The 27,837-nt window shown below is 46.7% G+C and overlaps 1 protein-coding gene across 3 annotated transcripts in view; it reads left to right on the top strand.

The window, feature by feature from the left end:
- The first annotated feature begins 5,787 nt into the window (after positions 1–5,787).
- The window catches only part of lrrc20 (leucine rich repeat containing 20), a 40,283-nt gene continuing 18,233 nt past the window's right edge, over positions 5,788–27,837 (top strand). Inside the window, exons 1-3 of one of the 3 annotated variants that reach the window (XM_033012486.1) lie at positions 5,788–5,909; positions 6,496–6,587; positions 18,821–18,970. In XM_033012486.1, coding sequence (XP_032868377.1) covers positions 6,518–6,587; positions 18,821–18,970 — 220 coding nt within the window. In that variant the 5' untranslated portion in view covers positions 5,788–5,909; positions 6,496–6,517. Of the gene's footprint in view, positions 5,910–6,377; positions 6,396–6,495; positions 6,588–18,820; positions 18,971–27,837 lie in introns of those variants that run through there. The other 2 variants (XM_033012487.1, XM_033012488.1) reach the window with 2 other exon arrangements.

Below are 27,837 nucleotides of genomic sequence, written 5' to 3'. Positions count from 1 at the left end.
TAAATATGACACATGACAATAAAATGAAACTAAAATAAGCTTCAAGTTTTGAGGGTAAATGTAAAGTAAAGTAAAGTATCCTTTATTGTCATACATGCCTTCCGGTCTGAATGAAATTTCGTGCCTTGCAGTCATACATATAATAAAATAACAAAAACACACAATAAACACAAATTTAACATGAGTTCACCAGACACATCCTCACTGTGATGGAAGGCAAAAATCTTAAAGTCTTTGTCTCTTCCCTCCTTGTTCTCCCTCTACGCTGCGGCGATCCAGACTTCCGATGTTGTGACCCCGCCGGGTGATGGTAAGTCAGTCCCGCGGCTGAATCCGAGCTCCGCGAACGGGCCGGTTCAAACTGCGCGGCCTGGGGTGGTCGAAGCTGCCGCCCTCCAGTCCAGCGGATGAAGCTGTTGTTGCGGGAGCTCCGGAAAAACAGGTCACCAACCTGTGACCTGCAAGCTCCCAACAATGTCGTCCACTGGGCCCACGTCCGAGCCTCCGAGGTCGGGTCGCCGCCGCCGGAACGCCGCCATAACCCCGAAGTCTGCCAGCCTCGCGCTGGTAAGTCCTGGCTAGCTCTGCCTCCGGAGCCTCGAGGTCGGTCCCAGTTGGAGGCCGCCAGCTCCGCCATTAGGCCTCAGCGCAGACGGAGACGGGGGGATGCTACAAGAAAACGTTGCATTCCCCCGAAGGAAGAGACCAAAACAAGTTTCTCCCACCCACACATACACAACCTAATAACTAAAATTAACTAACTGAAACAGGACAAGAAAATATGACCAACATCTATCTATCATACCAATCACATTTAAGCTACGGCCAAAACAACACATGCACACCTCTACTTCCTCAGAAGACTAAGGAAGTTCGGAATATCTCCAACGACACTCACCAACTTCTCCAGGGGCTCTGTGGAAAGCATCTCATTGGGATGCAACACAGCTGGGTTTGGGAATTGCTCTGTCCAAGACTGGAAGAGATTGCAGAGCTATTGACATAGCCCAGTCCATCACACATACAAAACACCCCACCATTGACACCATCTACACTTCACGTTGCCTTGTGAGAGCAGCTAATATAATCAAGCACTTTTTTCACCTCCATCGTTCCCTGTTCTCCGCTCTCCCGTACGGCAGAAGTTGCAAAAGTTCAACAGCTTCTTCCCCGCTGTAATCGGACAACTCAATGGTCATCTCACAAGCTAGGGTGCATCCCGATCTTCCAATCTACCTCATTGTGGACATTGGACTTTTCTCTGGAATGGGGCGGCACGGTGGCCCGGCGATAATTGTTGCCTCACAGCGCCAGAGACCCGGGTTCGATCCTCACTACGAGTGCTGTCTGTATGGAGTTTGTACGTTATCCCCATGACCGTGTGAGTTTTCTATGGGTGATCCGGTTTCCTCCCACATCACAAATATGTATAGGTTTGTAAGTTTATGGGCTTCGGTAAAGATTGTAAATTGTCCCTAGTGTGTAGGCTAGTGTTAGTGTAAGGGTGATAGCTGGCCAGCGCAGACTCGGTGAGCCAAAGGGCTTGATTCTGCGTTGTGTTTGTAATCTTAAACTAAACTAAATTGGAAAATCTATAGAATATTGCAATGTTATAACATAATATAGAGTCTTGGAGTGATTGAGTGTGGAAACAGGTACTGCCCACACCAGCCAACATGTCCCAGCTACACAAGTCCCACCTACCAGCATTTGCTCCATCTCCCTCCAAACCAGTCCTATCCATGTACCTATACATAGTCCCTGCCTCAATTACTTCCTCTGGCAGCTTGTTCCATGCACCCACCACCCTTTGTGCGAACAAGCTACCTGTCAGATTCCTATTAAATCTTTTCCCCTTCACCTTAAACCTATGTCCTCTGGTCCTCGATTCACCTACTCTGGGCTGGAGAATCTGTGCATCTACTCGATCTGCACTCTTGCATTTCTGCACTCTCAAGTCTGAAGAAGGGGCCTGACATGAAATAGCACCTATCTATTTTATCCAGAGATGCTGCCTGACCCTCTGAGGCACTCCAGCACTTTGTGTTTCTTTCTGTACGCTGGTATTTTGGTCTTTACTCTACCTATTGTACTAGTGCATGGCCTGATTGTACTCATGCATTATATGATTGGATTTGTCTGGACAGCACACAAACAAAAGCTTTTCACCGTCTCTCTGTATACGTGGCAGTAATAAACCGATACCATCAAATCCCCATCAATACTGATCTCATCTGCCAGCACTTTGTGCCTCGTGTTCTGTACAGTGGCAAGTCCTTTAGTGCCTTCCACATTCCAACCTCCCACTGTCTGAAAATCTTCTTCCTCTAAACCAATGCCCCCGAGTTTTAGATACCTCTCTACGGGGAAATAAGGAACTACAAATACAGCTTTACAAAATAAAAAAGCGTAAAGGTGTTGGAGTAAATCGGCGGGTCAGGCAGCATCAGTGGAGGACATGGATAGGCGATGCCTACATGTGTAGGGAAACATCTTCAGATCCAAGCTTCAACAAGGATAGGTGACGTTTTGGGTCGGGACCCTTCTTCAGACAGATTGCAGTTGGGGAGGGTGCAGTTGAAAAAAAGTGGTCGGGGTGGGTCAGATCTGGCAGATGGTATAGGTGAGAGGGGGGTTTTGATTAACAGACGGGTGGACTAAGGCCAGAGATGAAAAGAAAAAAGGGTGTAACATAGGAGAGAAGAGGAATGAACTTTAAAGCCAGAGGAAGGGATATGGGTGGAAGGGGACAGGCACAAAATGCTGGAGTCACTCAGGTCATCTTTGGAGAGAAGGAATGGGTGACGTTTTGGGTCGAGACCCTTCTTCAGACCGAGAGTGAGTGAAGAGGGGAACATGCGTTATGGAAGGGTACAAAGACCATGTAAGGTGTGAAAAGAACAGATCAATGCAGACGACCAAGAACATGTAGAATGATTCATTGTTAGCTGAAGGGAAGGTGACAACGAGGCATACAAACAGTAAAATTCATCAGGACAGTAAAACCAGTCAGAGAACTAGGATGGGGAGAGGGATGGAGAGAGAGGGAAAGCAAGTGTGAGGGAAAGGGCCGAGGGGGTGGAATAATGTAAAATGATGAGAGGGATAGACAGAGTTGACGTGGATAGGCTTTTCCCATTGAGATTAGGGAAGATTCAAGAGGACATGACTTCAGAATTAAGGGACAGAAGTTTAGGGGTAACATGAGGGGGAACTTCTTTACTCAGAGAGTGGTAGCTGTGTGGAATGAGCTTCCAGTGGAAGTGGTGGAGGCAGGTTCGATTTTAGCATTTAAAAATAAATTGGATAGGTATATGGATGGGAAAGGAATGGAGGGTTATGGTCTGAGTGCAGGTAGATGGGACTAGGGGAAAATAAGTGTTCGGCACGGACTTGTAGGGCCGAGATGGCCTGTTTCCGTGCTGTAATTGTTATATGATTATATGGTTATAATGGCAAGAGGGAAAAAAGGAGATGTGCTACCTCCAATTAAATAATTCACTGTTCACACTCTTGGTTGTCAGCTCAAGCAGAACATGAGGTGCTGTTCCTCCAGTTTGCATACTCTGGCGATGGAGGAGGCCCACGACAGAAAGGTCAGTGTGGGAATGGCAAGGGGAGGAGGTTAGCCACCGGGAGATCCAGTAAGCATTGGTGAACCGAGCGTAAGTGTTTGGCGAAATAGTCGCTGAGTTGACGCTTGGCCTCGCCGATGTACAAGAGGCCACATTGGCAATACTGGATGCAGGAGGTGAGGTTAAAGGAGGTGCAAGTGAACCGCTGTCTCACCTGGAAGGACTGTCATGGTTCCTGGACAGTCGAGGGAGCAGGTATAGGGACAGATGTTGCGTACAGTTTTGGTCTCCTAATCTGAGGAAAGACATTCTTGCCATAGAGGGAGTACAGAGAAGGTTCACCAGACTGATTCCTGGGATGACAGGACTTTCATATGAAAGATTGGATAGACTTGGCTTGTACATGCTAGAATTTAGAAGATAGAGGGGGAATCTTATAGAAACTTACAACATTCTTAAGGGGTTGGACAGGCTAGATGCAGGAAGATTATTCCCGATGTTGGGGAAGTCCAGAACTAGGGGGTCACAGTTTAAAGATAAGAGGGAAGTCTTATAGGATGAGAAAATCATTTTTCACACAGAGTGGTGAATCTCTGGAATTCTCTGCCACAGAAGGTAGTTGAGGCCAGTTCATTGGCTATATTTAAGAGGGAGTTAGATGTGGCCCTTGTGGCTAAAGGGATCAGGGGGTATGGAGAGAAGGCAGGGATGGGATACTGAGTTGGATGACCAGCCATGATCATATCAAATGGCGGTGCAGGCTCGAAGGGCCGAATGGCCTACTCCTGCACCTATTTTCTATGTTTCTATCTCCTGCTGTTACAGGGGGAAGTAACTGCTGAGGGGGTTGTTTGGGTGGGGAGGGATGAGTGAGCCATAGTTTGGAAGGGGGAGCGGTCTCTGCAGAAAGTAGAAATAGGTGGGGATGGGAAGATGTGATTGGTGGTGGGACCCTGTTGGAGGTGACGGAAATGCTGCAGGATAATTTGATGGATGTGGAGGGTGGTGGGGTGAAGGATGAGGACCAGGGGAACCACATTTACTAAAGAAAGAGGACATCGCAGATCGCAGATGTCCTAGAATGGAAAGCCTCATATTGGGAGCAGATGTGGCAGAGATGGCGAAATTGCGTAGGGGATAGCGTCTTTGCAAGAGGCAGGGTGAGTGGAGGTGTAGTCCAGATAACTGTGGCAGGTTTGTGGTAGGCATCAGTCAATAGTCTGTCCCTTGTGATGGAGACAGTGAGATCATGAAAGGGAAGGGAGGTGTCAGAGATGGTCCTTGAATTTGAGGGCAGGTTGGAAGAGGTGTAGAAATCATCGCGTTGTGCACGGGTCCAGGAGGCAGCCCCAATGTAGTGGAGTGGGATTTGGGGGAAGGGGCCAGTGTACGTTTGGAACAAGGACTGTTTGACGGAACCAGCTCTTTATTGGGGAAGGATTCCTATTGTTCAATACAATTCATGCCTCATAGTTTTGTGACCCGACCAGGTTTGCCCTCTGACCCCTACTCCCAGCCCACCCAGTAACTGAAACACTCCATCCAGGCAGCATCTTGTGCATTTCCTCCACACCATCTCCAGTGCAGGCTCATCCTGTAGGGTGGCAAACAGAACCGTAATGTTCCAACTGTGCCTCATAAATGCTTTATAAAGTTGTACTGTAACCTGGAGTAACACAGCGGGTCAGGCAGCATCAGTGGGGAAAAATAATAGGTGACGTTCCGGGTCGAGACCCTTCTTCAAACTGTTGGTTACAGTTCAATACCACCCCTCCCCCTCTCCTTCATTGCCCGCTTCATCCCTCTCCCACCCCCTAAACCTCCCTCACTGCCCCCTTTTTCCTTACCCTGATACACCACCCCCTCATTCTCTCCTCTACCATCCCCTTCCTCACCCTTCACACCCTCCCTCCCCCATCCCCCCCTTCCTTCTCCACAACCTTCCTCACTTTCCATCTCCCCTCTCTCAGAACACCTTGACCTGCCTTGCATCCCCTCCGCACCAACCCCTCACTCGTGCTGCTGCTTTACCCCTGACTCCCTCCCTCCCTCTCCACATACATCTCCCATCACTCCTCCTCCTCGGACACCCTCTTCCTTCCATCTATCTGTCCCTCCCTTTCTTTGTCCCTCTTTCTTTCTCTCTCCCATCCCCCCATCTCTTTCCCTCCCTCCTTCTGTTTCCGTTTCCCTTTCTCTCCCTCCATCTCTCCCCAGTCTCCTCCTCCCCACATCTACTCCCCACCCTCCCTCCGCCGCTCCTCGCGGCCTGAAGCCTGAAGCGTCTCCCCGCTGCCGGCGCCCCGGGACAGTCAGTGGCGAGTCAGGCCTGTGGTGAGTGCCAGTGCCGGTGCCGGTGCGGGGGGAGAGTGTGGGGCCGCTCCGGTCGGCGGGCGAGCGCTGCGGGGAGGGGAAGCGTCCCGGGGCCCAGCAGACCCTGTGTCCACCCCTCCCCCTCTCTACCCAACCCCTCCCCCTCTCTACCCAACCCCTCCCCCTCTCTATCCAACCCCTCCCCCTGTCTACCCCGCCCCTCCCCCTGTCTACCCAACCCCTCCCCCTGTCTACCCCGCCCCTCCCCCTGTCTACCCAACCCCTCCCCCTGTCTACCCAACCCCTCCCCCTGTCTACCCAACCCCTCCCCCTGTCTACCCAACCCCTCCCCCTGTCTACCCAACCCCTCCCCCTGTCTACCCCGCCCCTCCCCCTCTCTATCCAACCCCTCCCCCTGTCTACCCCGCCCCTCCCCCTGTCTACCCAACCCCTCCCCCTTGTCCCCGCCCGTCCCGTCAGGATCAAAGATACTAGAGGAGCTCTTTGGTCAGGAAAGCCCAGTTTCCCCAGACGTGTGTGTGTGTTGCTCCCCGTGTTGTCCCGTCCTGTGACGGTGTGTTTCCGTGTTGCAGCGGACAGCGGACAGCGGACAGCGGACAGCGGACAGCATGGCCGCGGACGCAGCCAAGGTGGCGCGGATCGTCAACGAGATGGTGGCGGAGCGCAGCGAGCGTCTGGGTGAGGGGGGGCACAGAGTGGGTGGTGGGAAGGGGGTTAGCGGGATGAGGGTGGCACTGAGGGGGGGGGGGTGGGGTGAGGGATGAGGGGGGCACAGAGTGGGTGGTGGAGCAGTGAGGGGAGGGGGCGGTGGAAAAGTGGCGGTGGCAGTGACGGGATGGGAGAGACCTACTGTATGACTGGCCGTGGAAGGGGGGGTGAGGGTGAACTAATCCCTGGGTTGGGGGTACCTGGGGAACTAGGGGTGAGCCGAGTCGAGGGGTGACCCAGGGTGGGGAGGTGACAGCAATTGAGGAACTGGGGGTGAGCTGGGGCTGGGTCTGGAGTTGTCACTCTGTGGTCCACACTGCCGTGGGTGAGGGAGCGCTGCAGGAAATAGCTGTGTAAAATGATCAGGGCTTCAACCTGCCCTGGTGCAGCTCTCACTGAGAGATTGGCTCCACTTATTGAAGCCAGCGTTGGACAGTTGCAGGTTCAGAACTCAAAACCAGCGATCTAAAGCACAGACAGACAGAAAATGCTGGAGTAACTCAACGGCTTAAACAGCATCTCTGGAGAAAAGGAATAGGTCACGTTTAGGGTCGAGACCATTCTACAGACTGAGATGAGTCTCGACCCCGAAACGTCTCCCATTCCTTCTCTCCAGAGATGTTGCCTGTCTCGATGAGTTACTCCTGCTATTTGTGTCTGTCTTCGATGTAAAGCAGCATCTGCTGCCCCTTCTTTCACATCAAGAGCACAGAGCAGGAAAAACGAGTAAAAATCCAGGCGAGTGCTGGTTACTTGGCAATTGCAAGCTTGTGTTTTACCTTTGTACACTTCATGGCCAAATGGAGAATCGGGGAGATCACAGATATAATAGAGCACATTAACAGGCCCTTTAGCCCATCTGCAGCATGTACCCCAAGATGCATTTTGGCCCATCTCCCTTTCCTATTTATGTACCTGTCCCAATGTCTTTTAAATGTTGCTATAGTAGCTGCACCCTACATCCATGTTCCATACACCCACCTCCCTCTGTGTGGAAAAAGTTGCCTCTCGGGTCCCTATTCAATCTTTCCCCTCTCACCTTAAGCCTATGTCCTCTAATTCTTCAATCCTGAACCTTTGAGGAAAAGACTCTATGCATTCATCCTATCTCTTCCCATCATGATCTTATACTCCTCCAGAAGATCATTCCTCATCCTCCTGCGCTCCATGGAATAGAGTTCTAGTTAGCGCAACATCTCCCCGTAGCTCATGCCCTCGAGCCCAGGCAACATCCCCGTAAATCTCTGCACTCATTTCAGCTTTCCTACAGCAGGGTGACCAATATTGAACAAAATACTCTTAAGTGTGCCCTCATAATAGTGCAGGAAGGAACTGCAGATGCTGGTTTAAACCGAAGATAGACACAAAAAACTGGAGTAAGTCAATGGGTCAGGCAGCATCTCTGGAGGAAAGGAATAGGTGACGTTTCGGGTCGAGACTCTTCTTCAGACTGAGAGTCAGGAGAAAGGGAAACGAGAGATGCAGATGGCGGTATAGAGAGATATAGAACAAATGAAAAAGTAACAATGGTCAAGGAAATGTGGAGCCCACAATGGTGCATTGTTGGCTGTGGGCTAGATGATAACAAGTTATGCAGACAGTGAAACTTAACAGGACAACAGTGAAACTAGTACAACGACTAGGATGGGAGAGCGTTGGGGAGAGAGGGGATGCAAGGGTTACTTGAACTGAGAGAAATCAATATTCATACCGCTGGGCTGTAAGCTGCCCAAGCGAAATATGAGATGCTGTTCCTCCAATTTGCGTTGGGCCTCACAAGGATGATGCCCAGGACAGAAAGGTCAGTGTGGGAATGTGAGGGGAAGTTAAAGTGTTTGGGAACTGGGAGATCATGTCGGAAGAAGATACAATAGCAATGTTTAAGAGGCATTTAGACAGGCACATCGATACGCATGGAATTGAGTGATATGGGCCATGTGCAGGCAGACAGCATTAGTTTATAAATTGGCACATTGGATTACACAGATATCGTGGACCGCATGGCCTAGTCTTGTGTTGTGCTATTTGATGTTCAAGAAGCATTGGTTTAGGGTGAGAGAGAAATGATTGAAAGGGGACCTGAGGGTGGAGGCAGGTACAAATACAATATTTAAAAGGCATTTGGACAGGTATATGGATAGTGTGTAAGAAGGAACTGTGGATGCTGGTTTACACCAAAAAGACAAAAAAGCTGGAGTAACAGATGGTCAGGCGGCATCTCTGGAGAAAATGAATAGGTGACGTTTTGGGTTGGGACCATTCTTCAGACTGAGTCAGGGGCTTTGATTTGTCCTTTTGCATCATTCATTTGTTTCTTTATACCATTTCATATCTCTCGTTTCCCTCTCCCCTGACTATCAGTCTGAAGAAAGGTCTCGACCCGAAACGTCACCTATTCCTTTTCCGCAGGTATATGGATAGACGGGTTTAGAGGGATATAGGGCAGATGCAGGGAAATGGCACCTTGATCGTCATGGATGAGATGGGCCGAAGGGCCTGTATCCATGTGGTGCAGCTCTGTGATTGTGATGTGGTAGATGCAGTATCAGTAAGTGTGGTGACTGTGAAGCTGATTGTAGATGATTTCAGCACCAGAGATGACAACTCCTTGGCCGGGACAAAGTTTTTAGTTTTAGAGAATCAGCGCGGAAACGGGCCCTTTGGCCCACCGAGTCGAGGCTGACCAGTGATCCCCACACATTAATGTTAACCTACACACACTATAGACATTTAACAATTTTACTGAAGCCAATTAACCTTTTAAACATACATTTGGAGAGTAGTGGTTTCAGAAACAACCGTAGACTATAAGAGGAGTGTAAGATCAAGGCAGAATAAAGGACAAGGAGTTGCCCATCCAAATATGGGAGTGGACATTGATGAAGCACATGGGAGCGGAGGTTTGTAAACCTTGCTTACTGTTCAGAGGCAGTGTTAAAGTAAGCACGGCTCACTGTCATAGAGAGAGTGATACAGCATGGAAACAGGCCCCTCGGGCTAACTTGCCCACACCGACCAACATGTCCCATCTACACGAGTCCCATCTACCTGCATTTGGCCGATATCCCTCCAAACCTGTCCCATCCATGTACATGTCTATCTGTTTCATAAACTGCCACTGTGGCGCCCCGTTACAGATAAAAGTTCAATGTCAACAATGAGGTAGATTGGAAGATCGGGATATGCTCTAGCTTGTGGGAGGACCATCGCATTGTCTGATATCAGCGGGAAAGAAGCTGTTGCTGAATCTGGGGAATGTGGGCTCCTGGTACATCTGTGAGACTAGGTGTAGACACGGTGACCGTTTCACTGAACACGTGCGCTCGGTCCACCAAGGCCTGATGGATCTCCCAGTTGCTAAATATTTAAACTCCTCTTCCCATTCCCACACTGACCTTTCTGTCCTGGGCTCCTCCATTGCCAGAGTGACGCCACATGCAAACTGGAGAAACAGCCTCATATTTTATTTGGGCAGCTTACACACCAACGGTATAAACATTGAACTCTCTAATTGAAGGTAACACACACACACCCTTCTTTTTTCTCCTCTTCCCTGTGCCCCACCCAGGTGCACATGAACCTCACCCACTATCCATCCCCCCCCACCCCCTTTCACCCAACAGCACAACATCACATCAGTTTGCACATTCCGTTTGTGCAGTTTACAACCCAGCGGTATGAATATTGATGAATCTAACTTCAAATAACTCTTGCTTTCGCTCTCCCTCCAACCCTCTGAACAAACTAGGTTCTATAATGACCAACCCCACTCACCCACTCCATGCCCTGAAGGTGATCAAGAGCAGCATCTTCAGTCAGAGGCTGATTGCACCAATGTGCAAAACTGAGAGACATAGGAAGTCCTGTTTACCAGCTGCTATAAGATTATATAATGCGCATAAATAACTGCACTTTTTTTTTAAATTAATTGTATTTTAACTTGTATTTTAACTTGTATTTTAACTTGTTAAGTATGGAAGCCATTTGAGGAAATGTGTGGTGTTATGTCTGTCTTGAAGCTGTCGTGGCACTGTAATTTCCTGAAAAGGATTATTAAAGGTATAATCTAATAATCTAATCTAATCTAATCTAATCTCCCCCACCCTAGTTCTCTGACCCGTTTCACTGTCCTGTTTTGATCTGGTCTTTTCACACCTTCCCCTTCTATATCTCTAGTCTCCCTCTCCCCTGACATTCGGTCTGAAGAAGTGTCTCGACCCAAAATGTCACCCATTTCTTCACTCCAGAGATGCTGCCTGACCCGCTGAGTGACTCCAGCATTTTGTGTCTGTCCCCTTCCACCCATGTCCCTTCCTCTGGCTTTAAATCACACTCCTCATCTCTCCTATCTTAGTCCCCTTTGTCTTTTCATCTCTGGCCTTTGTCCACCCGTCTGTTAATCAAAGCCTCCCTCTCACCTGTACCATCTGCCGGGTCTGTCCCACCCTGACCACTCTTCCAACTTTCTCCCCCTCCCCGCTTACTGCAATCTGTCTGAAGAAGGATCCCGACCCGAAACGTCACCTCTCCATGTTCTCCGGAGATGCTGCCTGACCGGCTGAGTTACTCCAGCACTTGGTGCTTTGGTCCTGCTGTATAAACCATTCACTCTCAAGCTAATGAACAATTGTTGAATGATCTGCCATCTCCTTTATCAACACGTGTGGAACAGAATTCACCGCAGTGAAGCTGAACCTTGGATCTGAAGAAGGGTCCTGACACAATGCATCGCCTACCCATGTCCACCACTGATGCTGCCTGACCCGCTAAGTTACTCCCAACACCTTTACGCTTTTTTCTTTTGTAAAGCTGCATCTGTAGTTCCTTATTTCCCCGTATAGAGGTATCTAAAACTAGGGGGCATTGGTGTAGAGGGAAGCAGAGGAAGAAGATTTCAGACAGTGGGCGGTTGGAATGTGGAAGGCACTAAAGGACTTGCCACTGTACAGAACACGAGGGACAAAGTGCTGGCAGATGAGACCAGTGTTGATGGGGATTTGATGGTATCGGTTTATTACTGCCACGTATACAGAGAGACTGAAAAGCTTTTGTTCGTGTGCTGTCCAGACAAATCCAATCATATAATGCATGAGTACAATCAGGCCATGCACTAGTACAATAGGTAGAGTAAAGAGCAAAATACCAGTGTGCAGAAAGAGACACAAAGTGCTGGAGTGACTCAGAGGGTCAGGCAGCATCTTTGGATAAAATAGATAGGTGGCGATTCGTGTTATGCCCCTGTCCCACTTAGGAAACCTGAAGAGAAACCTCTGGAGACTTTGCGCCCCACCCAACGTTTCCGTGCGGTTCCCGGAGGTTGCAGGTGGTTGCCGGAGGTTGCAGGTACGGAGACTGACAAAAACCTCCGGAAACTGCATGGTGAGGGGCAAAGTCTCCAGAGGTTTCCTTTCAGTTTCCTAAGTGGGACAGGGGCATTAGTGTCCTTCTTCACACTCGAGAGCGCAGAACATAGTTTCACAGCATTGCAATATTATAGAGAAGTTCCAAATTAATTTAATTTGCGACATGCGAGACTCGAGGATGGTGTGTTGCCTCCCTGGTGGCAGGGTCCAAGATGTCTTGGAGCATCTGAACTTCATAACATCCTCAAGAGGGAAGGTGAGCAGCCGGAAATGGTTGTGCATGTGGGCACAAACGACATCGAAAAGAAGAGGAAGAAGGTTCTGCAACGTGAGTTTAGAGAGTTAGGAAGAAGGCTGTAAAGCAGGAATTCTATGGTGGTTATTTTGGGTTTACTTCCAGTACCTTGTGCTGGTGAGGGCAGGAACAGGGAGATAGGCTGAGGGGTGCGTGCAGGGAGTAGGGATTCAGATTTAAAGACCACTGGGATCTCTTCTGGGGTAGGGGTGACCTGTACAAAAGGGATAGGTTACACCTTAACTGGAGGGGGAACAACATTCTGGCAGGCAGGTTTACTAGTGTCACACGTGTGGGTTTAAACTAAATAGCGGGGGTAGGGGTTGACAAATTGGGAGTATAAGGATGGTTGAAGGGGAAAATGTGAGAGAGTGATTTTAGCTAACAAAGATCTTGAAGAAATTCAAAACATAGCTAAAGTTCTCAAAGGTAGTTGTAATGCACAAGATATTGACATGAATATAGAGTCTGTAGCTTGTTTCGGGTATGCACCAGTGACCTCAGCTGAGGTAGAAAGAAGTTTTTCACAACTGAAGCATATTCTGTCTGATAGACGGCATAGATAATTTGAAAAAAATGCTAGTAATTATGTGCAACCAGGCAACTTTGGGCATTCAATGTAGTATACCTTTATATTATCATTTTAAACCATATGCCTTTTTTGTCCTTAAATGCCTTTTCCGTGCCTTTTTTGTTATTTTATTATGCCTTTTTGCCTGCCTATTTCAGTGTTTTTTAGTGCCTAAACATCCTGACTAGTGATGAGGAAAAATTTCACCCAGATAGTTGTGAATTTGTGGAATTCTCTGCCTCAGAAGGCAGTGGAGGCCAATTCACAAAGAGAGTTAAGCGGCCTTTTCACGGGGCGACTTGACGCAAGAGTTAACCGGAGTTTAACATCGTGGGAACCTCGTGCGGTAACAGTACGGCATTCGTGGACCACCGTAGCGCTAACGGCAGGTCATCGTGTAACTTGGTCACTCGGGAGAAAATTCAAGAAAGTTTGAATTTCTCCAAGATTGACTTGTACACTTGTGGTTGAGTATTGCAACATTATATGGACGTAGTGGCCAGTGCGATATCCGTAATAACTCTTGCGGGTACCGTGGGAACTCCTGCGAACGGTGAACCCGGAAGCCGGACAGAGGGGACAGAAGGTGAGTAAAAATTATCTTCTGTGGGATTGAATTTAAAAAATAAATAAAAATAAAGATTTGCATCCGCATATGGACATCAACTTATTCATGAGTTATGTTAATGAGATTCAAGAAAATAACTATAATCTTTAAAAGGGACTTTAAAAGGGACTTTACTGAAAGGTTACGCATTTTTATGGTCCGTGAGAAATTTTTCACATGTACTTCTTTGAGAGATACAGGTCGGAGTCCTCGGGTCCAGGGGTCCGGAACGCTACCAATCAATGTTGTACAGAGACCCGTGTAAGGAGTGAACTGCACATGCTGGTTTAAACCGAAGACAGACACAAAAAGCTGGAGTAACTCAGCGAGTCAAGCAGCATCTCTTGAGAAAAAAAGCTGATGTTTCGGGACGAGACACATCTTCAGACTCAATTCCGATTAGGCTGTCTGAAGAAGGGCTCCGATTCGAATCGTCACCTATTCTTTTTCTCCAGAGATGCTGCCTGACCCGCTGACTTACTCCAGCTTTTTATGTTTTTCTTCCCAGATCTGACTTACCTGCTGAGTTACACCAACATTTTGTGTCCTTCTGTGCGTATTAACCAGCATTAACCAGCGTCTGCAGTTCCTTTAGACATTGCCTAACTTCAGATTTTAGAGATATAGCGCATGGGAACTCCTGCGAACGGTAAACCTGGAAGCTGGACAGAGGGGACAGAAGGTGAGTAAAAATATCGACAAGGGAACATGTGTCCTTCGAGGACGTCCCACCTAATTGTCATTGTTGGATAATCATTTTAACAGGAACACTTGCAGAGATGGCTCCCAGAAAATCTCAAAGAAAGGGGGTAAAGCGTGTCAGAGATGTTTTTGCCATGTTGCGCTATTCAGTTTCTATATTGTTTCAGTTTCTATATCTATATTGTTGCTCTATTCAGTTTCCCAGGGGGTCGGGACGGGACTGGAGTTGGGAGGGAAAGGTGGGGGGGTCGAGGGAGAGGAGGGGGAGACAGATGGGGGTGTCTTCATTTACTGGCGGCGGGTGTCTGTCACTGAAACAGGCAGGTGAGATTTCACATCCACCTTGTGTGTGCCTCTCTCTCTCTCTCCCTCCCTCTTACACAGGCTGAGAGACTCTGCCTCTGTGAGTGTACGTCTCTTTCTCCCCCTCTCCCACACACAGTAAGACCGAGGTACTGTGCTCAGTCCATCTGTGTCTCCCACATACACAGTAAAATATGTCTCCAAATGAGCCAATTCAACCAAGGGAGGATATTTATAGTGTGTGAAAAAAAAAGTTACATCATTTGTGTCACGTGTAGTTCACGATGTTCATTCAAGATTTAACGCGAAAGCTCGGGAAACGGCCAAGTCACTCGCACAAATAACATAAATGCCGAGTACCGTGGGAACTCTTTATCTATCCCCGTTATATCGTGCGAGACTCGTGCTGGACCACGACCTCTTCACTCTTGTGACATCTTGCGTCAACTCGCCCCGTGAAAAGGCCGCTTTAGATAGAGCTCTCGGGGCTAGCGGAATCAAGGGATATGGGTAGAAGGCAGGAACGGGGTACTGGCTGTGGATGATCAGCCATGATCACATTGAATGGGGTTGCTGGCTCGAAGGGCCGAATGGCCTACTCCTGCACCTCTTGTCTATGTATCTACGTAATTTAGTTTACCTGCCCACTACTGTGGTGTCATCAGCAAATGTATAGATGGAGTTAGAGCAAAATGTGTCCTCCTGGTTGTGATCGTATAGGGAGTGTTGTAGGGGACTGGGAAGACATCCTTGCAAGGTACTCGTGTTGACAATTATAGTGGAGGACATTTTGTTACCTCTCTCACTGATTGTGGTCTCTGGGTCAGGAAGTTGACGATCCAGTGTTGAACAGGATGCTGATTCTTGGGTCTAGGAGATTGGCGATGAATTTCTTTGTAGTGTTGAAGAAGGAGCTTTAGACTTTAGAGATACAGAGCGGATACAGACCCTTCGGCCAACCGAGTCTGCGCCGACCAGTAATGCCCCTAATCTACCTCAACCTCTCCCTGTAGCTCAGACCCTCGAGTCCTGGCAACATCCTCGTAAATCTTATTTGTACCGTTGTGTAAGAAGGAACTGCAGATGCTGGTTTAAACCATAGATAAACACAAAAAGCTGGGGAAACTCAGTGGGACAGACTGCTTCTTTGGAGAGAAGGAATGGGTGATGTTTCGGGTCGAGACCCTTCTTCAGACTCCAGTCTAAACTCCGCTGAGTTACTCCAGCTTTTTGTATCTATCTTCTTTGTACACTTTCCAGCTTGACAACATCTTTCTTGTAACATGCTGCTCAGAAATTAACACAATACTCTAAATGCGGACTCACCTCCATCTTACACAACATGACCTCCAAACTTCTATGCTCTTGCTCAACTCAACTATCTTGCCACTGTCATGTCCAGCTTTGAATACCCAGAGGTTCAAATCTGTAAATGAATGGGAGATAAATTTGGTAACAATTACACAACTTGCTAAAGGAGTTTGAGGTTTTGGTCCAGAACCAGGGGCTATAGTTTAAGAATAAGGAGTAAGCCATTTAGAATGGAGACGAGGAAACACTTTTTCTCACAGAGAGTGATGAGTCTGTGGAATTCTCTGCCTCAGTGGAGGCAGGTTCTCTGGATGCTTTCAAGAGAGAGCTAGATAGGGCTCTTAAAAATAGCGGAGTCAGGGGATATGGGGAGAAGGCAGGAACGGGGTACTGATTGGGGATGATCAGCCATGATCACATTGAATGGCGGTGCTGGCTCAAAGGGCCGAATGGCCTCCTCCTGCACCTATTGTCTATTGTCTATTGTAACTGGATGGATCAGTGACTACAGAGATTATCAATGAGATCTGGATCAGAAGAATAAATTCAGAATTTAGAGACTAACTGAGAACAGCTAGAGAGGCAGAAGTGGAAACAGCTTCCTAAACAAAAATAGATGCATTTTTGGGAAAGAATGGAGCTTGAGAATGACATGGGTAGTGAGAGGGGCAGAACTGGATGGGGGGGGGGGGGGGGGGCACATGGCTCAGTGCAATGGGGGTAAATGACACCAATCATAGTGTTAAAATGAGTTCTTTTTGCCAGTCTAATTCAAGAAAACTTGATTCAAACCATTGCTGCTAAAATCAATTCTTTATTCTTACAGCGCTGGATAATTCTTTAAACCTTCCAACACAGTTAGAAACTCTGGAGCAGGTCGAAAGAACTACTGACTTTGGCATAAATGTAACACATTATATAGGTAAAAGACAAGGATAGTGGCGGCGGCGGGAACGGCTGCGGCTCGCCTGCAGTCCGTTTGTCTTTTACTTTTTTGTGTTGTATCTTTTTCGTTTTGTCTAGTTACGTTTTTGGTTTTTAGGTCGTGTTTATGTGGGGTGGGGGGTGAAACGGGGCTTGCTGTCTCTCCCTTCGGGGGGAATACGACCTTTTTGTCGTATCCCCCTTCTCTGCCTCCGTCTACACTGAGGCCTAATGGCGGAGCTGGCGACCTCGGGATTCTGGAGGCAGCTGACAGGACTCGCCCTGAGCTCCCGTGAGGGTGGCCCAGCCCGGGGCTGGAACTGCGCTCTCGTGAGAGCGGCCTGGCGAGGGGCTGAGAGACTTTCCCGTAAGGGGCTGTGGCCCGTCGGAGTGGCCCAGCCCGAGGGAGAATGGCACTCCCGTCGGAGTGGCCCAGCCCGAGGGTGGAACGGCACTCCCGTCGGAGTGGCCCAGCCCAAGGGAGAACGGTACTCACGTGAGGGCGATCCGGCTCGGGGCTGGAACGGTGCTCCGGTGGCTGGGACGGCGTTCTGAGGCGGTGACCTGAGTCCGGGGTTCAGCCGCGGGCCAGCGGCTGCGTGTGCTGGACTGGAGGGCGGCAGCTTCGACCACCCCCGGGCCGCGGTGTTTGAACCGGCCCGTTTGCGGGGTTCGGTGAGCCGCGGGACTGTTGTGCCATCGCCCGGTGGGGAATCTCCTCAGCGCAGAGGGAGAAGAGGAGGGAAGAGACAGTAACCCTAAGATTTATGCCTCCACCACAGTGAGGAGGTGCTTGGAGGATACACTGTGGTGGTGTTAATTTGTGTTTATTGTTGTTTATTATTGTATGATTGTATGTATGACTGCAGGCACGAAATTTCGTTCAGACCGTAAGGTCTGAATGACAATAAAGGTATTCAATTCAATTCAATTCAATAGTACAAAAGGAGTAGCAAACTATTAACCAATCATTATGGTTTACCATACATTTAACTAATTTGCATTAACCAATCAACTAAATCCTTTCCATTGATTGACAACACGTATAGTCACATGATTTTCCCTTTTCCAGCCCCTTTACAACCTTCTTCCCCTCTGTGGTTTCTTCAACCTCTTTGCTCAAAATCATTTTGTTTCAATAAAGTAAAACCACAGATATAAAACTAATTCTCACAGAATACTTTTCAGAATATACACATAATATAGCAATCACATATTTTCACTTTTGGAAAAGAAAGTTATTTCTAAAACTTCCGATTTAAACAAAGTCTAATACTTACAATCGTAATTAAACACAATACACTTCACAATTAATTTCCTTACAACCACTTAGTTAAAATACAGTTACTTATGGATTACAAAGATTAAAGATGAGTTTTGCCCCATTCTTACAAAGTGGTAAAGACAAAGTTCTAATCACACAATTACCAACTACAGACACATAAAGGCCATTAATTGTCACACTTGATTGCTTCTTCCCAAGCTCGGGTCTAATTTCATTTTGTATTACAACCTCCATCTTCTATCTCTGGAGGAAAGGAATGTAAGGCCTCTTTACAACTTCTTATCAATAACATTCCACACAGCAATTTGAAGATTACAATATGCAAACCCCAATCGTTTGGCTTAGATCAAAACAGAGTTACATTCTCAGTCTTCTATAACATAAGAAATCCTTTTGCAAAGGTCACACAACCATCACCTATGCCTTATCTCTTATCTCAACATAAATACATTTAAACAGCACAAACCATCTCACAGACTAGTATCTACCCTTGGTGCCTACAATCCAACATAGCAACCATAAATCGCCTTAATGATACACCCGAGCTCGGAAGATGTGTCACAAAGGAAGAAGGATGGTGCCCATCAGATCAACATTTCCATGTTGTGATAAGCCATCTGTTCTCCTGTGTGTGTTCTTTGTTCTTTATTTCTTTGTGGAGGCATGTATTTCTGAAAGCCCCAACTCCAAGCTTTTCTCTTGCCACTTAATACAAGTTCCTTAAGAACTTATCATTTGAGCAATTTTATTATATATTTCCTCAAGAGCAAGGGCCCAGGATGTTAGTGTTGCACTATAACTGTTCTCCTGACACGGTACACTGTTCATCTTTGTTTCCCCAGACCTGTCGAACTGCAAACTCACCTCTTTCCCGGTGGCACTCTTCAAAATGATGAAGGATGTGGTGGGAAACATTCGCTTCGTTTCCCTGCAGAACAATGAACTCAAATCCATCGCCGCGGACTTCTTGACCAACTTCAGCCAGTTGCAGGGTAAGGAGGGGGGGAGTCACCCAAACCAGCCTCTCCTCAGGTACTTTCCCCAGGAACCGCATGAGGTGCAACACCTGTCCGTTTACCTCCTCCCTCGAGTCTGTCCAAGGACCCCGAAAATCCTTACAGGTTTAGGCAGAGGTTCACTTGCACCTCCTCCAACCTCATCCACTGCATCTGCTGTTACAGGTATGAACTCCTATATATCAGGACACCAAGTGCAGGCTCAGCTATCATTTCACTCAACACCTCCGTTCAGTCTGGCTAGACTTACACGATATCCCGGTTGCTCACCACTTTAACTCCCCCTCCCATTCCCACACTGACCTCTCTGTCCTGGGCCTCCTCCATTGCCAGAGTGAGGCCCAGCGCAAATTGGAGGAACATCACCTCATATTTCGCTTGGGCAGCTTACACCCCTGCGGTATGAACATTAATTTCTCTAACTTTAAGTAACCCTATTTCTCTGTTCCTCCCCCACCCTAGTTCTCCGACTAGTTTCTGTCCTGATTAATTTTGCTGATTGTATGCCTTGTTGTCACCTTTCCGGCCAACAATATACCATTCTACATTTCCTTGATCATCGCCTGCCTTGATTTGTTATTTTCACACCTTACCCTCCGTACCTCTGTGTGTGTCCTGACTCTCAGTATGAAAAAGTGTCTCGACCCGAAACGTCACCCGTTCCTTCTCTCCAGAGATGCAGCCTATCCCGCTGAGTTACTCCAGCATATTATGTCTATCTGCAGGGTAAGGTGTCTCCAGGTCACTATACTGATGGGTGGTAACGAGATCCTCCACTGATTGAAGATGAGAGTATTGAGTATAGAAGTTGCGAGGTCATGTTGCAGTTGTATAAGATGTTGATGAGGCCGCATTTAGAGTATTGTGTTCAGATCTGGGCGCCTTCCAGGAAAGATGTCAAGTTGGAAAGGGCACAGAGAAGATTTACGAGGATGGTGCCAGGACTCGAAGGTCTGAGCTGTAGGGAGAGGTTGAGCAGGCTAGGACTCTATTCTTTGGAGCGCTGAAGGATGAGGGGTGATCTTATAGATATGATCATGAGAGGAATAGATCAGTTAGATGCACAGTCACTAGCCCAGAGTAGGGGAATCGAGAACTGGAGAGCATGGGTTTAAGGTGAGGGGGGGAAAGATTTAAACGGAATCTGAGGAGTAACCTTTTCATATGAAGGGTGGTGGGTGAATGGGACAAGCTGCCAGAGGAGGTAGTTAAGAGATACAATCTGGAAAGAGGCCCTTCGGCCCACTGAGTCTGTGCCGACCAATGATCACTGCGCACACCAACACTATCCTACACACTTAGGACTATTTATAATTTTGGAGTGTGGGAGGAAACCGGAGCACCTGGAGGAAACCCATGGGGTCTCGGGGAGAACGTACAGTCTCTATACAGACAGCACCCGGGTCCCGGGCACTGTGAGGCAGCTATTCTACCTCTGCATCACCGTGCTGCCAAGTCTAGTTGAGGCAGGACTATTGCCATGTTTAAGAAACAATTAGATCGATATCTGGCGTGCCATAGAAGGATTAAAGGGGATCTAATGGAAACATATAAAATTATTAAGGGATTGGACACGCTAGATGCAGTAAACATGTTCCCGATGTTGGGGGAGTCAAGAACCAGGGCCCACAGTTTAAGAATAAGGGGTAGGCCATTTAGAACTGAAATGAGAACAAATGTTTTCACCCTGACAGTTGTGAGTTTGTGGAATTCTCTGCCTCAGAAGGCAGTGGAGGCCGATTCACTGGATGCTGTCAAGAGAGAGTCAGATAGAACTCTTGGGGCTAGCGGAATCAAGGGATATGTGGAGAAGGCAGGAATGGGGAACTGGCTGTGGATGATCAGCCATGATCACATTGAAAGGTGGTGCTGGCTCGAAGGGCCGAATGGCCTCATCCTGCACCTTTTGTCTATGTATCTATGTATGTACAGACCTAGTGCTGACAAATGCTCATCATATAAAATAGTAAGATTAAACGAGAACTTACCAGTTCGAAGTTTGATCTGTATTTTATGAGGAGTTACGATGAGGGATTACGTGAAGAACCCGTCCAGCACGCATGCGCGACATACTTCAAAGCAGCGGTGTGGAATCACAGAAAGACACAATAATTGAAATAAACATAGTAAAGAAAAGGAGAACTTAAATATCAGTTGATCTCTATAATTGAGGGCGGGAGCGGAGGGCACGTAATCCCTCATCGTAACTCCTCATAAAATACAGATCAAACTTCGAACTGGTAAGTTCTCGTTTAATCTTACTATTTTACTTCACGTGAGTGACTACGTGAAGATTTTAAAGCTCTGTGATTTCAAACCGTGTAACAGTTCATACTTCACTCGCTGCCGAAGTCATTCGAGGGAGGAAGTATGTTATCCTAATCAACCATGAATCTGTTTGTAAAGACAATAATGGTGTTTAAACAAAAACAAATTGCTCCCCCGGGCTTAAATTATATATTTGCAGATTCTAATATTTTTTCTGCAAATGATGCAGGTTCTGCCAACGGCTTATTATAAAAAGTTTGAAACGTTTTTTCCCCAGAGCACCCCGCTGTAGCCAGGATGTGGTCCATAGGTACGTCCGTCCTCTTAGTCGCCGACGTGGATGCTGCCCTGGTGGAGTGAGATTTATATACGTTAGTATTTACACCAGCGGCTTTTAGCACCTGCTTGAGCCATCTTGAAATAGTTTGGCTCGTCACCCTTCCATGAGGTTTCTTGTGGCTGACCCATAAGGCTTTTTCTCTCCCTCGGGGAATTCTTGTTGTGTCAATATAGTTCAATAGGTGGGTCATGACACATAACCGTGGTTCAGGTGGGTAAGCCCGGAATTCCATGACTGGGCTTGATGTTCCTGGCCTGCTCTGTTTGACCAGCCCCTGGATGGTAAATGAGACACGGTCTGGTGTTACAACCATGTTGTCCAATCGTAATAGATGAAGCGACTGGACTCTTTGTGCTGAGACAAGTGCCATCAGCATGACCGTCTTCAGAGTTAATTGTTCCAGGGTGAGGGACCTGGCTGGTGACCATCCCCTAAGGTATGTCAGGACCACACTGACATCCCAGATTTGGGTTTACCTAGGTCTGGGGGGGATTAGAGTTAAAAATGCCTCTCATGAGCTTGATCACCAGCGGGTGGGATCCCATGGCCTGTTGTCCTGGTGCCTGAATTAAATAGGCTGACAGAGCACTTCTGGCTGTATTAATGGCGCTGTAGCTGAGTCCTTCATTGTGGTGAAGGCATGCCAGGCACTCCAGTACATTGGTTACAGTTGTAGTTGAGTATGTGGTTCCTGTCTTCTTCTTCTTATCGAGTCCACACACAAGATTAGAAGTTGTTCAGCAAGAGCTGAACACACTTCTCGGCATCTGCACAATAGTGTGTGTCTTGCGCTTCTTGTGCGTCTTGTGCGTGGTGGTGGAAAGATTGGTTGAAACAGGGCCGTGACGTGAACGCTCTTTCCTTGACCCTGTTCCTGTGTTCGAACAGTATCTTTCCCACTTCTTGATGTTTGACAAGTATTGTTTCCTTGTGGATACGCGGTGGGATGCTGTCATTGTGTTGATGGTGTTTTCTGACAATCCCAGGCCCAGCAGAGGCCTTTTAAAAACCTGCAACCCAGAAGTTTAATTTTATCGTGGCATGGGTGGCTTATGCCTGATACTGGGTGAGTTAACAAGTCTGGGCTACTGGGAAAAGTCATTGGGGTCTCGACGACCATGTCGAGGACCACTGGGAACCATGGCTGTGTAGGCCAGTCAGGTACTATCAAAATACCTGAAGCAGAGTCCATCTGTATTTTACGTAGTACCCGACTGATGAGGCAGATGGGAGGAAAAGCATAAAAGAAGAATTTTCCCAAGTCCAGCGCGAATGCATCTTTCGCTGCTGCCTCAGGGTCTGGTTCCCAAGCGACATACATTGGAACCTGGTGATTTAGTCTGGATGCAAATAGATCGATATCTGGCGTGCCATATTTCTTTGTAATTTTAGCAAATGCTTTGGGATTTAACATCCATTCGGTGTTTACATTGAATTTGCGTGACCTGGTGTCTGCCACTGTATTTAGCTTAGCTGGTAGGTAAGTTGCTGATAGCCAAATATGTCTGTCGACACACCATTGCCAGATTGTGTTGACCAAATTGTCACATGATATCGATTTTATACTGCCCATATGGATAATATAGACCACCACCGTGGTATTATCTATTTGTAAACAAACATGCAAGTGATGCATATTTGTTGAATATGCTTTTAAGCCATAAAATGCACCCAACATTTCCAGATGATTTATGCCCAGTGTCTGTAGTAAAGATGACTCTAGTCCATCTACCACCTGTGCTGGATATAACCATATAACCATATAACAATTACAGCACGGAAACAGGCCATCTCGGCCCTACAAGTCCGTGCCGAACAACTTTTTTCCCTTAGTCCCACCTGCCTGCACTCATACCATAACCCTCCATTCCCTTCTCATCCATATGCCTATCCAATTTATTTTTAAATGATGCCAACCACCTCCACCACTTCCACTGGAAGCTCATTCCACACCGCTACCACTCTCTAAGAAGTTCCCCCTCATGTTACCCCTAAACTTCTGTCCCTTAATTCTGAAGTCATGTCCTCTTGTTTGAATCTTCCCTTTTCTCAAAGGGAAAAGCTGATCCACATAAACTCTGTCTATCCCTCTCATCATTTTAAAGACCTCTATCATGTCCCCCCTTAACCTTCTGCGCTCCAGAGAATAAAGATCTAACTTATTCAACCTTTCTCTGTAACTTAGTTGTTGAAACCCAGGCAACATTCCAGTAAATCTCCTCTGTACTCTCTCTATTTTGTTGACATCCTTCCTATAATTGGGCGACCAAAATTGTACACCATACTCCAGATTTGGTCTCACCAATGCCTTGTACAATTTTAACATTACATCCCAGCTTCTATACTCAATGCTCTGATTTATAAAGGCTAGCATACCAAAAGCTTTCTTTACCACCCTATCTATATGAGATTCCACCTTCAAGGAACTATGCACGGTTATTCCCAGATCCCTCTATTCAACTGTATTCTTCAATTCCCTACCATTTACCATGTACGTCCTATTTTGATTTGTCCTGCCAAGGTGTAGCACCTCACATTTATCAGCATTAAACTCCATCTGCCATCTTTCAGCCCATTCTTCCAAATGGCCTAAATCACTCTGTAGACTTTGGAAATCCTCTTCATTATCCACAACACCCCCTATCTTGGTATCATCTGCATACTTACTAATCCAATTTATCACACCTTCATCCAGATCATTGATGTACATGACAAACAACAAAGGACCCAACACCGATCCCTGAGGCACCCCACTAGTCACCTGCCTCCAACCCGACAAACAACCATCCACCATTACCCTCTGGCTTCTCCCATTCAGCCACTGTTGAATCCATCTTGCTACTCCTGCATTTATACCCAACAGTTGAACCTTCTTAACCAACCTTCCATGAGGAACCTTGTCAAAGGCCTTACTAAAGTCCATCTAAAGTATCAAGCGCCTTGAGTATTAGAAAGGCGCTATATAAATCCCATCCATTATTATTATATAGACAACATCCACTGCTTTACCCTCGTCAATTTCCCTAGTAACCTCTTCAAAAAATTCAAGAAGATTAGTCAAACATGACCTTCCAGGCACAAATCCATGCTGACTGTTCCTAATCAGACCCTGTTTATCCAGATGCTTATATATATTATCTCTAAGTATCTTTTCCATTAATTTGCCCACCACTGAAGTCAAACTAACAGGCCTATAATTGCTAGGTTTACTCTTAGAACCCTTTTTAAACAATGGAACAACATGCGCAGTACGCCAATCCTCGGGGACTATTCCCGTTTCTAATGACATTTGAAATATTTCTGTCATAGCCCCGGCTATTTCTACACTAACTTCCCTCAATGTCCTAGGGAATATCCTGTCAGGACCTGGAGACTTATCCACTTTTATATTTTTCAAAAGTGTCAGTACTTCTTTTACTTTGAAACTCATAGTATCCATAGCTACTCTACTAGTTTCCCTTACCTCACATAATTCAATATCCTTCTCCTTGGTGAATACCGAAGAAAATAAATTGTTCAATATCTCCCCCATCTCTTTTGGCTCTGCAGATAGCTGTCCACTCCGTCTCTCCAATGGACCAATTTTATCCCTCGTTATCCTTTTGCTATTAATATAGCTGTAGAAACCCTTTGGATTTACTTTCACCTTACTTGCCAAAGCAACCTCATGTCTTCTTTTAGCTTTTCTAATTTCTTTCTTAAGATTCTTTTTACATTCCTTATACTCCTCAAGCACGTCATTTACTTCATGCTGCCTATAATTATTGTAGATTTCCCTCTTTTTCCGAACAAGATGTCCAATTTCTCTTGAAAACTAGGGCTCTTTCCACTTTTTACTGTTTCCTTTCAACCGAACAGGAACATAAAGATTCTGTACTCTTAAAATTTCCCCTTTAAATGTCCTCCATTTCTCTTCTACATCCTTCCCATAAAACAAAATGTCCCAGTTCACTCCTTTTAAATCATTTCGCATCTCATCAAAGTTAGCCTTTCTCCAATCAAAAATCTCAACCTTAGGTCCAGTTCTGACCCTCCCCATAATTATATTGAAACTAAGTGTATTGTGATCACTGGACCCGAAGTGCTCCCCAACGCATACCTCCGCCACCTGTCCCGTCTCATTTCCTAACAGGAGGTCCAACACTGCCCCTCCTCTAGTAGGTACCTCTATGTATTGCTGCAAAAAACTATCCTGCACACATTTTACAAACTCCAAACCATCCAGCCCATTTACCGAATGTGTTTCCCAGTCTATGTGTGGAAAGTTGAAATCTCCCACAGTCACTACTTTGTGCTTACTACTAATATCTGCTATCTCCTTACATATTTGCTCTTCCAATTCCCGATCCCCATTTGGCGGTCTATAATACACCCCTATAAGTGTTGCTACCCCTTTCCCACTTCTCAGTTCCACCCAAATAGCCTCCCTAGATGAGGCCTCCAATCTATCCTGCCAAAGCACTGCTGTAATATCTTCCCTGACTAGTAATGCAACACCTCCACCTCTTGCCCCTCCAATTCTATCACACCTGAAGCAACGAAATCCTGGAATATTTAGTTTCCAATCACAGCCCTTCTGCAACCATGTTTCACTGATCGCCACAACATCATACTTCCAGGTGTCAATCCAGACTCTAAGCTCATCCACCTTTCTTACAATTCTCCTAGCATTAAAATATGCACATTATTGTATTAGTTGCTTCCCAGTCTTGAGCACGGGCATCTGTTTGAATAATTAACGTAGGGTTCATGATGATGATAGGGCAGGAACTATGCCAAATGTTCCCTACCCACCACTGTAACTCTGATATTGCTTCAGTGGGTAATTTCATGACTCGGTCAAAGTGACCTGCATGTCGTTTTAACGCCTGCACTTTTGCTCTTTGTAAGTTTTGATAGTGCAGAGGTCCAAATTGTGTAGCTGGAAATGCTGCTACCATTTTTCCAATTACTCTTGCCACTTGTCGAATGGTTGGTCGATCGTTGACCATTAAATTGTTACATGTTTGTGCCAATTCTGCTGCTTTGTCTTTTGGCAAGGTTACAGACATGTGGACTGAGTTAATTGTGAATCCCAGATAGTCCATGGTTGTGGATGGCGTCAACTTAGATTTATCTGGATGTAAGACAAATCCCAAGGTTTCAAACAATTGTTTGGTAGCTGACACAGCTGATATAGCCAATTCCATGGTTTTGCCTACTATTAAGATATCACCAAGATATGCCAAGACAATATGTTTCTGTTTTCTTAATATTGCCAAGGCTGGTTTTAATATCTTGGTGAATAATCTTGGGGCTCATGTTAAATCCATTAGGCAACGCTTTAAACTGCCATAGATGCCCCATCCAGGTAAATTTCAGGTATCTGCGATGATCCTTTTGAATGGGTACTGAATAGTAAGCATCTTTAAGGTCGATGCTTGCCATGAAGTATCCTTTGGAAATCAGTTTGTCAGTTACAAACGTTTCCATTTTGAAATGTATATACTTAACAAACATATTTGTGAAGTTAAGTCAATGATGATGCGACGGCCACCATCTTTTTTCGTTTTAGTGAATATATTTGAGACAAATTCCAAGGGTTCATGTTTGTTTTTTTCAATGATACCCTTTGTGAGTAGCCTCACCAGTTCTGCTTGGCCCTCTAGTTTTCCTTTAACTGAGAGGGAAAAGACCCTTTGGGGTGTATGCTGAACTGGTGGCATGTTTTCTTGAACAAATTCTATTTTGTATCCACGAATGCTGTTGAGTATATATTTATCATTTGTGATAGACCTCCATGCTTCCACAAACAGGTGTAATCTCCCCCCTGTTAGTATAGAACCTCCACTCTTTATATGCTGGTAGGAACCAGACCCACCTACCTCCATGGTTACGGGTGTTTCTTCGTTGGACGATGTGTTGTCTGATGTGCTGCTGGTTGGGGGTGGCGCATTTTCCATGGGGTCCGCTCTGGGCCCTGGCCTAAAAAAGGCTTTCAGGGGTAATGTGCGGAACCCGAGCTTTCACCAGTCCCATGAGGCTGACGTCGATTGGTGGACGCGGTGAGGTACTGCCGCTTGGGTTTTGTGGCTTTGCTCGTCCCGGGGCCTGCCCTCATGAGGCCAAATGTTTTGGACCCCTTTTCCAGGTCCTTCACTTTTTGAGAAGTCCTTGCCGAAGAGCAGGATTTGTGGCTCTGAGGCCGGTGTTTTGCACAACCCTGCGAATTTCGGGTTGAGGGCAGGTCTTATTA

The sequence above is a fragment of the Amblyraja radiata genome, chromosome 37, assembly GCF_010909765.2.
Source record: "Amblyraja radiata isolate CabotCenter1 chromosome 37, sAmbRad1.1.pri, whole genome shotgun sequence".
Taxonomy (NCBI): domain Eukaryota; kingdom Metazoa; phylum Chordata; class Chondrichthyes; order Rajiformes; family Rajidae; genus Amblyraja; species Amblyraja radiata.
The sequence above is the reverse complement of the archived record's forward strand: the minus strand, read 5'-3'. Positions and strand labels throughout refer to the sequence as shown.